This window comes from Heptranchias perlo, chromosome 34 (assembly GCF_035084215.1).
Source record: "Heptranchias perlo isolate sHepPer1 chromosome 34, sHepPer1.hap1, whole genome shotgun sequence".
Taxonomy (NCBI): Eukaryota; Metazoa; Chordata; class Chondrichthyes; order Hexanchiformes; family Hexanchidae; genus Heptranchias; species Heptranchias perlo.
The window spans coordinates 7,923,174-7,936,803 of NC_090358.1; the positions used below are offsets into that span (position 1 = coordinate 7,923,174).

The 13,630-nt window shown below is 40.7% G+C and overlaps 1 protein-coding gene across 2 annotated transcripts in view; it reads left to right on the forward strand.

The window, feature by feature from the left end:
* The window catches only part of ctc1 (CTS telomere maintenance complex component 1), a 70,211-nt gene that overhangs the window by 50,410 nt on the left and 6,171 nt on the right, over window positions 1–13,630 (forward strand). The window contains exons 22-23 of one of the 2 annotated variants that reach the window (XM_067971381.1): window positions 396–561; window positions 4,851–4,980. In XM_067971381.1, coding sequence (XP_067827482.1) covers window positions 396–561; window positions 4,851–4,980 — 296 coding nt within the window. Of the gene's footprint in view, window positions 1–395; window positions 562–4,850; window positions 4,981–13,630 lie in introns of those variants that run through there. The other variant, XM_067971382.1, reaches the window with a different exon arrangement.

A 13,630-nucleotide genomic window follows, 5' to 3' on the forward strand; every position in this document is an offset into this window, starting at 1 on the left:
CCCCCACCCCTCTAGTTGAACTGATATTTCTGCTTTAACAGTTTCCTTTCTAGAATTAAAGCATTATTTTCTGCAGTTGGTTGTGGGCCATACTATTACAGATCATGTACAAACAGAATTGTGCATATTATGAGGAAATTGAAGGCTGAATTATTTCACTTGCAAATTTCTGATAATCCACATGGCTTTCATACTTGGGACATGAGGCCTTCCTTACTTATAGAATAAACTGCTCACTTTTTCCCATTCTGTGTACTGCTCGGTTTCTCAAATAAGTTTTGTTTCTGGTTGTACAGGTTTGCACCAGGAAATGGGATTAGTGATTACAGTGGTCTGAACTGAGTTTGGTCATGTGTCAATGACATGGGTTAATACTGGGAACTATTTTGTTGCAGCGTTATTGTGGAGGATGGGACTGCAGAAGCACGAGTGTATTGTAAAGACAAACAAGTGGCAGACCTGCTGGCACTCAGCTCAACAGAGTGGGAAGGACTGCAACAACATGTTGGCCCTTGGGGGAAGGTGTACTTCCAGTATCAGGGCCGAACTGGGCATGAACTGGTGAGTGAATGCCTTTCTCTCCTCTATTAGGAGCCTTTAGTCAGGATAAACTTTCAAAACTTATTTTCAGAGTGATCTTTAGCTCCTTTGGGTGCAGAATATCTTTTTTTCTGCTCTTTCACTCTACGTTCACCGGAATGATTGTACGTCTCAGTAAGAACTTGTATTTATATAAGCACCTTTTCTCAGTTGCCCCAAAGTGCTTCACGTACAATAAATTTAAGTGCTGATGTTATATTGGATAATGTAGCAGCCATTTTGTGCACAGCAATGTCTCTCAAACAGAAATGAGATGGATGACCAGTTAATCTGCTTTTGGTGGTGGTTGAAATAGAAATATTAGCCAGGGCACAGGAACTTCCTCCTCTTCAAATAGTATAATGGAATCTTTAACACACACCTGAACCACCAGAACAGGAAGACTTGGTTTGAAGTCTCATTTGTCAATGCACTGCATTGCACTAAAAATATTACACTGGATTTTTTACTTGGGTCCTGGGGTGAGTCACAGATGAGAGAGCTTTCCAACTGAGTCAAACTGATCCTCTACTAACTTCCAGTGGTTAAAGAAATGTTGATGGTAAAATAAATGACGTGAAACCTGACTCTTTACATGTCATTATTGGCATTCCTTTAACTGACCCTCAATCTATTCTAACATCCTGTTATGGTAGTGTGCATAAAAGAAGTGAAATATGTCGTGGCAACTATTACTTTTAAGGCGTCTTTAATGGAGTATTCCTTATGAAAATATAATGTTTTTTCATAAAATGCTTATTAAAAAAAATGTATTCTACAACTGGCCTCTCAATTGGCGCATCCATTTTTGGTCAATTTCTTAATTCATAGCAGGCTGGATTATGCTGAGACGTAACATCTTCACCTGGCTTAACACTTCCAGTACCACCTCTTGCTGTTGTATTTTCAGTGGAGCATCTCTTGCTTTCTGAAAGAAGCTATGGCACTGGAAGCTCTCTAATGTTCAGTAGTCTTAAAAACATGATTTCATGCTGAATTTCCTTGGAATCCCCGATTACTTATTAAAATACCTGTCTTAAAATAATTTCTCATCCAGTTTACAACCAATCAAGATGAGTAAGGTGGAGCAGTGTGTAGTCTGGTTAAAATACATCCAAATTCATTTCACTACACTAGTCATGTTTTATAGCCATGGTGTTCAACTTAATTTTTTGTAATGCATCAACCATTTTGCATGGCTAAAGTACAGACTAATCTTGTCCATTCTCATGAGAGCAGGCCTATACCGGGAAGAATCGAAATCTACCAGAATTGTTTGTTGAAATGTATTTGTTTTCAAAGATACAGGGTCACTTAGAAAAGGCATTTCAATTTTGTTGCACCAACATTTTTGCTTCAAAATGTGTTTTTCCAGAGTTTGGAGAACACATTTAATCAGACAAGTGCCAGGCAATGACCATCTCCAACAAGAGAGGATCTAACCACCTCCCCTTGACATTCAACGGCATTACCATCGCCGAATCCCCCACAATCAACATCCTGGGGGTCACCATTAACCAGAAACTTAACTGGACCAGCCATATAAATACTGTGGCTATAAGAGCAGGTCAGAGGCTGGGTATTCTGTGGCAAGTGACTCACCTCCTGACTCCCCAAAGCCTTTCCACCATCTACAAGGCACAAGTCAGGAGTGTGATGGAATACTCTCCACTTGCCTGGATGAGTGCAGCTCCAACAACACTCAAGAAGCTCGACACCATTCAGGACAAAGCAGCCCGCTTGATTGGCACCCCATCAACCACCATAAACATTCACTCCCTTCACCGGCGCAATGTGGCTGCAGTGTGCACCATCCACAGGATGCACTGCAGCAACTCGCCAAGGCTTCTTCGACAGCACCTCCCAAACCCGCGACCTCTACCACCTAGAAGGACAAGGACAAGGGCAGCAGGCACATGGGAACAACACCACCTGCACATTCCCCTCCAAGTCACACACCATCCCGACTTGGAAATATATCACCGTTCCTTCATCGTCGCTGGGTCAAAATCCTGGAACTCCCTTCCTAACAGCACTGTGGGAGAACCTTCACCACACGGACTGCAGCGGTTCAAGAAGGCGGCTCACCACCACCTTCGCGAGGGCAATTAGGGATGGGCAACAAATGCCAGCCTCGCCAGCGACGCCCACATCCCATGAACGAATAAAAAAAAAATTATTTTATTGGTAGAATTTAATGCCAAATAGAAAGCTTCTAATAATGTGTTAACAATAAGCCTGTTTGTGCAGGTGCATGGACCATTTTCCACTATAACTTGTTCCAGGTATCAACCAGAACAACTATGGCAACTGTCCTTGCACTCTAGTACATATTGGGGTGACGAGGAACTCACTTGATAGTGATAGATGATTGGGATGTTTTACTACATTAAAGGTGCTGTGTAAATGCAAGTCGTTGTTGAAACATTTTCTTAAAAGGCAAAGAATTTATTTTAACTCCACATTGGCTAAAATATGCTGTACAGTGGAGCATCAAGAGTGCAGTCTTTCCTGCTTTCTCATTTTGAAGCAATTGCGTATCTTGGAAATAAATAGTCCTTTGAAATTTGCTCCTGTTCAACCTATCCCTAAGAAGGCTTACCTTCTTGCAATTCAAATTACTGTCCCATTGGGCTTAAATCACAGCTTTCTAAATTCGTGGAGATTGATGTTAACTCTTAAAACATCATTAACCTTGATTGTCCTGGCCTAATCAGTGTATGGGTTTCCACATGGTCATTCTATCAATTTTGTTAATTTCTCACACTTCTGGAACTTTGTACTAGAACACGTTGGTAAATCATCCATTTAGCTAAACAGAATATGGTAACATGTAGTTCTAAACAAGTTACAATTGTATGGCCTCATGCCAAAGCTACAGTCATGATTGTCTGTTTTCTTGTCAAATCACTCTGTGCTGCAGTTGATTGCTCATATTCCATATCTTTTCCATCAGCCCATGGCTTAACCTTTCCCCTACTCTCTTCATTCCTTATATTGATAACTTGCTCCTCTTGGCATCTACCCTATCCAGATTTTTGCTAATGATTCCACTCTACATTAATTAACTTCCTGCAGATTGCATGCTCTCAGTGCTTCCATTCTCCAGTACTCAAATGCAACGGTTGACTTCACGATATCTCTATCGTATCCATGACCTTAAGTGGGACCATGAAAATCATTTATTTCTGATCTTCAGAGAGACAGTTTCTTTGTCTCTTGCAGGTCTAACCAACTGCTACCCTCCTGCCTTTGGCTTCATCCTTAGTCCCACTTTACCAACATTCATGTTCTTTCTCTATTGACCTCAATGGAACTTTCATTTCACTTCCTTTGCTAGAGCTACCTCAAAGAAAATAGTTTTTCACTTTTGTTCTTAACTTTGCCTACATAACAGTGACTGTATTTCAAGAGGTAATTAATTAGCTGGTAAAGCACTTTGGGATGACCTGAGGACACAAAAGGTGCTATATAAATGCAAGTCTTTTTCTTTCTTGCTGTTAAGTCTTGAGTACTGTTCCTATATCTGGGTTAGCTTTTCTGATAACTCTTTGACACTCCTGAACTGGATATAAGAACACTATTGTGTGATGGGCAGTCTCTCATCTCCAGCCTTCACTGCTCTTCTTTCTCTGTCACAAGCTATCTTTTTTCTTTCTCCCTCTCCCTCTTTTCTCCCTCAGTAATCCTCATCAATGCTGGTATGGTCAATGTTCCTGAGTTTTTCTCTTTTGCTTACGCTCCAAATATATCATCATACATACTCTTCCTCCCTAGATCCTTGTTTTACAATCATGACTCATTGCACCACATCCTACACATTAATAGTCTTAGGGAAGACTGAGTTAACAGTGGAACTCATTACATCCCTCAGTCTTCCCTCCCTCATATAACCTTCAGACTTTTAAACTAAGCTTGGCAATTCCTAGTCACTGTTTGCCTTGCTTTCTCTTTTACTCTTCAATGTTGGTGTTTGTCCTGTGTAGTGGGTTTTGATCCTCCAACACAAAGACATTTATTGTACTTTTTAGGACTAAATGGCAATGTATGTTGATGTAGCTCCTTTTTTGAAGCTAATGGTTTTAAGTGTGTTTAGTCTATAATTATCAGAATTGCAATTTAGGTTATCATTTTATCAGGAGAATGCTTGGCATTCTATTAAACGGATGAACAAACTCAAAAGTTTGTTAGAAAATAGAATTGCATATAACCAGCTGTGCTGCAGTCTGAGTAATGAGAGCTTAATTAACCTTTGTTTTTCTAAATTGCAGCATGAAGAGAATACTGGAGATGTCCTAATGCAATACCTTGGAACAATTTGTACCAGCACCATAGTCTGCAGATCCATTCAACTTGCCTTCAGATTTGAGTCGAGAGGCAAACCCAAGTTCGGACAGACTGGTAAGTTGCCTAGTTTTTATTCTTCTTCTACATTAGTGTTTGGTGCAAAATTGTGAGGGGGAAGAAACAACCATTGGTTTGATATACTACCCTCAAGAGAAACTCTTAATATTGGTTGTACATCTCTATTGATCATCTTTACTTGCAATATTGACAATCTGCATTTCACTGTGCATGTCAATTGTCATATTTGACTGAGTTTAACCCCTCTGTTCATTCTATAAAAATGAAATTGACAAGTGTTGCTTCATTTCCTACTGATAGATTTCAGCTAAAGGGGGTATTCCTGTAAAGTTGTTGTGATAGCTTTGTATTTTTGGCAATGTTAAAATGTAATTTATGGTGTTTGTGGCATAACAAATCTAACACTTGGCTCTTTTAGCAATATATTAAAACCAAGACATTTAAAACTGCCTTTCATTCCAGTGATGCACTGGACTATAATCTTGCCAGGGGCTCAAACATCTGAATAGTGGAACATGGCTTATCTAAACTTTGTTTATATGAAAAAATCAGTAATGTAAAACACAGTAATTCCTTAATGTAAAATTCTTGATGCACCATGACCACTGATAAAAACATGTGTGGCACATTTAATATAGACTCCACATGAAATACCCTCTAACATGCTTTGTGTATGACTCCCAAACACATTCTTAAAGGTTCGAGTGTACTTTGAGGTGTCTATCACTTTATTGAAATTTGTCCATTCTGGTTCTATTGTGTGTAAATCTATATAATGCCCAGGGATTTGAGATTGCTGTAATTTGCTGTGGCATCGGATAACCAAGGTTTCACTGTAAAGCTCAGAGCCCATAATCCTAGGACTAGTAATAAGTTAAGCATTTCTGATATTGATTATTATGTGCACCATTTCACATTTTCCTATTGCCTTTCTTTTGTGGGTATGGATGTAAACAAATTGTGTAGAATTTTATATTTGCTGTGTAGCTGTTATTTTCAGCTTTAGAGGTGATTGTAGCTGCTTAGAGATGTCACAACTTCATGTGATGCAGAACATTCCGATCTGTTAAACCCATAAGTATCTCACCATTTTTCTTCCCCTAGTGTAGTGCTCCCTGATTAAATTGCTAAGTGCTACACTGGCAACCTTGGACAATGGAAGTGGAGAAAAATCAGTCCAAGTTTCTATTCCTCATTAATGTAGGGTCAGCCTAGTTGCAAAGCACTTGTTTGTGGACAAAATTGGTTTCAGCCATGATGATGCCTACGGTTTAATATGCCAACACTGGGCTCGTGCATGAAGATTGATCACTTGGGTGAGGTACAGGAGGCAGCCAAGGCCCATGAAACAACACTAGCAAAATTCATTACTTCAGAGGGGGAGAAAAGTAGTAGGAAAAAAGGTTAATTTCACTATTATGATATAATAATATGATCAACAAACAAGTTAAGACCATACTTTATGGGGACAATTAGTTATATTTCTGTAATCAGTGAACTGTGATATTTCTCTCCCTTCCCCCCCCCCCCCCCACCCCCTCATTCCCTAAAATGATTTTTCTCCAGCCTCCTTGTTTTTTTGCACATCATTTCACCCACTGGTTTGTTTCCAGACAATTCCCTATGTTGTTCTTGAACAGGTTGCTGAGACATGCATGAGCGTGGTATATAGGTTGACTTGTATTTGACATGGAGTGTTTTGCCACCCTCCTTCAGTAGAAGCTTGTTAGCTCCACTTAGTACCTTTCCAGAAAGCCTGCTTTAGATCAAGATCTTCCCATGTAGAGATTTGAGAAAACTATTGTGTTGCCATCTACATGTGTGTTTAGTTTATTTTCCACTTTTCCTTTCTATGGTGACATCCCCATGGTAGTTACAAGAAATGACCTCTGAAAATGTTACTGGAACTGCTTTGGAATGATAAGTTTTGCTGTTCTTGGCTGACTGAAAAACATTAAACCCAAGTTGAAACGTTGCTAATGGTTGGAAAACCTAAATGTTGTATGAAGAGCTGTTTTTTTTAATGAATTGATGCTGAGTGTAGGTATTAATTTTTATTTTGCATTGTTCACCTATTAGGCTAGCCTGGATGAAAGGCAACCACATTTTTTTAATCTAATCTTGTTAGAATAGAAAATGTGAATCGGGAAAAAAAACTCATAATTTCACAATTCCAAATCTTGTTCCTTTTTAATGGTCAATTTTGAGTTCATAGTTTTTAATATTTCCTTTTGAGGCAACTTGCTGCAGTGAATCTGATATTTTGTATTAACAACACAAGTGGACTGGATTACAATCTCACATCATTAGAGTATCTTTTATTGTGTGATATAAATACTACTGTTATTGAGCAAGTTATCCTATTTTACTTAGAAAATACAGAAAAGGGGGAATTCATCATCCACTGAGTGATTACATAAAGAATACTAAATCTGCTATAGGTTGCATGGGCTGCATTTGGGGTGATTTATTTTTCCATAAATTATTGACTTCCAAGTAGTAATTGACTTGGCTCACCAGAGTTAGCTGGATTTTCCTATTGCTAGGTGGTAGGGGTTTGCTATTCATGGTACTGGTGGTACACACAGTATTGTCTAACATTTTATTCTCTGGGTGTTGAATTTTTAATTCATCTAGGAAATTTAGGCAGCTTCTGCCAGATTGAAGTCCAGTGACAGGTTTTGTGCTCCCTCACCTCTCCACCAGAACAAAAGACAGAACTCCCTTGTAATGGGTAAAGGAGGAAAAATCTTGTATTTATATTGTGTTTTCGCAACCTCTGGACATCCCAAAGCACTTCACAACTAATGAATTACTTTTGAAGTGTGGTCACTGCTGTAATGTAGGCAAACACGGCAGCTAATTTGCTCACAGCAAGATTCCACAAACAGCAATGAAATAAATGACCAGATATTCTACTTTAGTGATGTTGGTTGAGGGATAAATGCTGGCCAGAACATCGGGAGAACACTCCTGCTCTTCATTGAAATGTGGAACTTTAGTTCCACTTGAAAAGGCAATCAGGTTTGGTTTAATATCTCATCTGAAAGAACGCACCTCTGACAGTGTAACAATCCCTCAGTACTGCACTGGACTGGCAGCCCTTGCCACAGCACTGAAATGGCCCTAATCAAAATCACAAATGACATCCTTTGTGACTGCGACCGTGGTGCACTATCCCTTCTCATCCTTATCAACCTGTCTGCAGCCTTTGACACGTTTGGCCACACCTTTCTCCTCCGTTGTCCAGCTGAGTAGGACCGATCCCTAAAGGTAGCAGGACAGGTAGATAAGGTGGTTAAAAAGGCAGACGGGATACTTTCTTATTAGCTGAGGCATAGAATATAAGAGCAGGAAGGTTATGCTAGAACTGTATAAAACATTGGTTAGGCCACAGCTTGAGTACTGTGTACCGTTCTGGTCACCACATTACAGGAAAGATGTGATTGCAATAGAGAGGGTACAGAGGAGATTTAAGAGGATGTTGCCAGGGCTGGAGAATTTTACCTATGAGAAGATTGGATAGGTTGAGGTTGTTCTCTTTGGAACAAAGGAGGCTGAGGGGAGATTTAATTGAGGTATATAAAATTGAGGGGCCTAGATAGAGTGGATAGGGAAGATCTATTTTCCTTAGCAAAGGGGTCAGTGACCAGCGGGTATAGATTTAAAGTAATTGGTAGAAGGATTAGAGGGGAGCTGAGGAGAAATCTTTGCACCCAGAGGGTGGTGGGGATCTGGATCTCACTGCCTGAAAGGGTGGTTGAGGCAGAAACTCTGGACTCATTTAAAAAGTACTTGGATGAGCACTTGACGTGCCGTAACCTACAGGGCTATGGACCAAGTGCTGGAAAGTGGGATTAAGCTGGATAGCTCTTTTTGGGATGGCACAGACACAATGGCCTCCTTCTGTGCCATAACTTCCCATGATTTTATGACTGCCCTCACCTGGTTCCACTCTTGTCTATCCAATCGTAGCCAGAGAATCTCCTGCAATTGCTTCTCTTCTGCCCCACACAGTTATTTCTGGAGTTCCCCAAGGATCTATCGTTGGTCCCCTCCTATTTGTCATCTACATGCTGCCCCTCGGCAACATCATCTGAAATCACGACGTCAGGTTCCATATGTACGCTGATGACACCCAGCTCTCTATCACCGCCACCTCTCTCAACTGCTTGGATGAGCCAAAATTTCCTCCAGTGAAACATTGGGAAGACCGAAGACATAGTCTTTGGTCCCTGCCACAAACTCCGTTCCCTTGCCACCGATTCCATCCCCCTCCTCGGCCACTGTCTGAGGTTGAAACGGACTGTTCGTAACCTCGGCGTCCTATTTGACCCAGAGCTGAGTTTCCGACCGTATATCCTCTCCATCACAAAGACCCCCCTACTCCGTAATACTACCCGTCTCCGCCTCATTCCATCTGCTGCTGAAACCCCCATCCATACTTTTGTTACCTCCCAGACAAGACTATTCCAGTGCTCTCCTGACTGGCCTCCCATCTTCCACCTTCCATAAAATTGAGCTCATCCAAAGCTCTGCTGCCCATATCCTAACTCTCACCAAGTCCCGTTCATCCATCACCCTTGTGCTCGCTGACCTACATTGGCTCCCGTTCCGCCAATGCCTCAATTTTAAAATTCTTATCCTTGTGTTCAAATTACTCCATGGCCTCGCCCCTCGCTATCTTTGTAACCTACATTCCTCCAACTCTGGCCTCTTGTGCATCCCCGATTTCCTTCGCCCCACCATTGGTGGCTGCCTAGGCCCAAAGCTCAGGATTTTCTCCCCAATTCTCTTCACCTATCTCTCCTCCTTGACTCTGCTTAAAACCAATCTCTTTGACCAGGCATTTGGTCGGTCACCTGTCCTAATGTCCCCTTTGGCTCAGTGTCACGTTTTGTCTGATTACGTTTCTATGAAGTGTCTTCGGTTGTTTTACTACTTTGAAGGTGCTATATAAATGCAAATTGTTGTAGATTATGTGCTCAGGTCTCTGAAGTGGGTCTTGAACTTACGACCTTCTGACTCAGACAAGTGTTCTACCACTGAGCAAAGGCTGACACCTTGGGTGGGAAGCAGTTTCCATTGCAGTGGTGTAGAATAAGTCCAGATCTTGTTGCTACTGACTAAATTCAAACAGTGAAAATTGTATGGCTGGTAATTATATTTTCTTCCTCAGGAGTAAGTCAATACCCACAGATGTCAAAAGAATAGAATTTATAGTAACTTTTGGGCTCTGTGGTGGTGTAGTGCATTGGAGCAAAAATGTGACACCAAAGAGATTTTGGGTGGTAGGTTTGTGCCAGGTTCTGGGACGTGGGCATGTTGTCAGAGAAAATCACTCAATTTGGTGGCTAGGTGAGGGAAAATCGAGAGAGTAACATCCCATAGCTAATCCTGCACACCATCTAGGAATGGCACAGGTGGCGTCTGGGAGCTGGTTACCTGCCTGACCTTGGGTAGAATTGTAGAAATTTTGATGCAGAAGGAGGCCTTTTGTGCATTGTGCTTGTGCCAGTGCTTTTGTGCAGGACCTATCTAATCGAATTTTCATGTTCATTCCCTGAACCCTTTAATGCAATATTCTTGTGTTTTCTATTTCTCCCTAAAATGACATGATTGACTTGAAAGAAGAAAGACGAGTTTATATAGCAGCTTATCACCCCTCTCAATATCAAAGTGCTTCATTTATACAATCAATTATCTTTGAAGGGCAGTCACTGTTATGTAGACAAATGCAACAGCCATTTTGCGCACAGCAAGATATCACAAATAGCAATGAAAAGAATTACCAGTTATTTGTTTTTGGTGGTGTTGGTTGAGGTAGTAATGTTGGCTGGGATACCAGGAGAACTCTCTGCTCTTTTTCAAATAGTGCCATTGGATCTTTAACGTCCACCTGAAACAGCAGACTGAGCCTCAGTTTAATGTGTCATTCAAAGGCACACAGTCTCTGGCAATGCAGCACTTCCTTGGCACTGCATTGGTGTGTCAGCCTAGATTATATACTCAATTCCTGGAAATAGTCTTGAATCTACAACCTGAGAGGCAAGATTGCTGACAAACTGATGACCTGGACTTGGATATAGAGGGTATAATTTCAAAGTTTGCAGATGATACAAAACTCAGAAATGTAGTAAACAATGTGGAGGATAGTAACAGACTTCAGGAGGACATAGACAGACTAGTGAAATGTGCAGACACATGGCAGATGAAATTTAACGCAGAGAAGTGTGAAGTGATACATTTTGGTAGGAAGAATGCGGAGAGGCAATATAAACTAAATGGTACAATTTTAAAGGTGGTGCAGGAAGAGAGAGACCTGGGGGTGAACATAAATCTTTGAAGGTGGCAGGGCAAGTTGAGAAGGCTGTTTAAAAAAGCATATGGGATCCTGGGCTTTATTAATAGAGGCATAGAGCACAAAAGCAAGGAAGTTTATAAAATACTGGTTCGGCCTCAGCTGGAGTATTGTGTTCAATTCTGGGCACCACACTTTAGGAAGGATGTCAAGGCCTTGGAGAGGGAGCAGAAGAGATTTACTAGAATGGTACCAGGCATGAGGGACTTCAGTTATGTGGCAAGATTGGAGAAGCTGGGGTTGTTCTTCTCTTAACCTCTGTGCTAAGGAGATTTGATAGAGGTGTTCAAAATCATGAACAGTTTTGATAGAGTAAATAAGGAGAAACTGTTTCCAGCGGCAGAAGGGTCGGTAACCCGAGGTCACAGATTTAAGGTGATCAGCAAAAGAGCCAGAGGCGACATGAGGAAACATTTTTTTACGCAGCAAGTCGTAATGATCTGGAATGCACTGCCTGAAAGGGTGTGGAAGCAGATTCTATAACTTTCAAAAGGGAATTGGATAAATACTTGAAGGGTAAAAATTTACAGGGCTATGGGGAAAGAGCAGGGGAATGGTTCTAATTGGAAAGCTATTTCAAAGAGCAGGTACTGGCACGATGGGCCGAATGGTGGCCTCCTATGCTGAACCTACTATGACACATGGGCTTCAATAGCTTTCTATTAGCTGTATGTGCAGGAAAAAAAACTCTTTAACCCTCCCTTTTGTTTTTATTACTAATGTTGAGTTCATGCCCCTTTATTACTGATTCACCAACCAATAGAAATAGTTTTTCAACATGAAAGACATTGATAAGATAAATAATTTAGAACACTTTCTTTTTGATCTCCATATCCTTCTATGCTCACGTGACCAATATGGCTCTAGTCTTTTAACTCTCGTTGTAGCTATATATGGTCAGCCCTGATATTCTTGTGAATCTATGTTGTATCTTTTCCATGGCTGCAATATCCTTCCTTCATTGGAGCAACCAAATGCTTCAATTATGACCAAACCAATGTATTGGACGGTTTCAACATCACAACCTTGCTTTGGTATTCAGCGCTTCAAAATTTTCCTTTTTTTGTGGCTTTTACTACCTGCAGTCCCATTTTTCAAGATCTCTGTATCTGTACCTCTGGATCTCTGTTCTCCACTCCATTGAGAACTACACTATTTAGAATATATTTCCAGTCCCTTTTCCCCAAAATGTGCTACTTCACATTGTTTATGTTGAACTGCATTTTCCACTTATCTACCCATTCCTCTAACTTGTCACTGCTCTCGTGTAGTCTCCTGCATTCTTCCTCACAGTTTGCCGTGTCAAATCACTTATGTTGACTGACAACACAATCCGAATGGAGATCCCAGGGCTCACCACTACTTGCAATGCAAGAAAAATCTATTTATTCCTGCTCCCTGACTCCTTTCCTTCACCTTTCCCTTTTGATACCTTTAGGCCTTAATCTTTGTAACAAGTCTGTTATTTGGACGTCCGTATGCACCACACCTACGACATCCCCATTCTCTACATCCTTGCTAATTCACGACCATGTTTTGTGTCTGATTTGGGAGAAATTGTGAAAGGAGAAAAAAATATCTTATGAAGGAGCTTTATCTGCACAAGAAAACACCTGGAAAAGAACAAAACAAAAGCCTGTTGCTGATGGTGTTTTGCACTACCAAATTAAAATCCAACTCTTTTTTTAAAAGGGGATGAATTGAGCAGATTTGTTTCTCCAATTTTCTCCCCTCCTTTTCTCCTGAAGACATTCACTCTTTGTAAGTTTTGGTTTCAAAGATGTTGACAGTCTTCTGGTACTTTACAAGTAGCCATTCTTTATATGTGAGCCTATATAGTGAATGTTGGCAGGCTGTTTACCCGATTCTATCCACAAGATATGCACATGTACATTTTACAGAATATTGACTTGGAGAGGGAGCCCTACCTGATTTTATTCTCCAAGGTGCCATTTGTAGCATTAGTTCTGTTGCATCAGATTAGCTAACTCACCATAGACTGGCAGCTAAAGCCAGAACTTGTTGACCTGTATGGGTTATGCTATTCAGAGTGATAACTTTACTTACTGGTTCATCGGAGGAGCTGACTAAAATTTATAAAACGTTTTTAAGTGCACAACTTGAATCTGCCTTTCTTAATGGTGGGTTATGACTTACATAGGGAACAAACTTGACTTATTGGAAGCCAATTAGTGTTCTTTTGAACTAGGGTGTTTTTTCTTTTTATTATGCACTTATTTTCCTCATTTTTTCTTTCTCTTCCTGTCTTCCACACAACAAAGTAGACCAGCGTGGGGGGAAGGGAGAGAATTTACAACTATGACT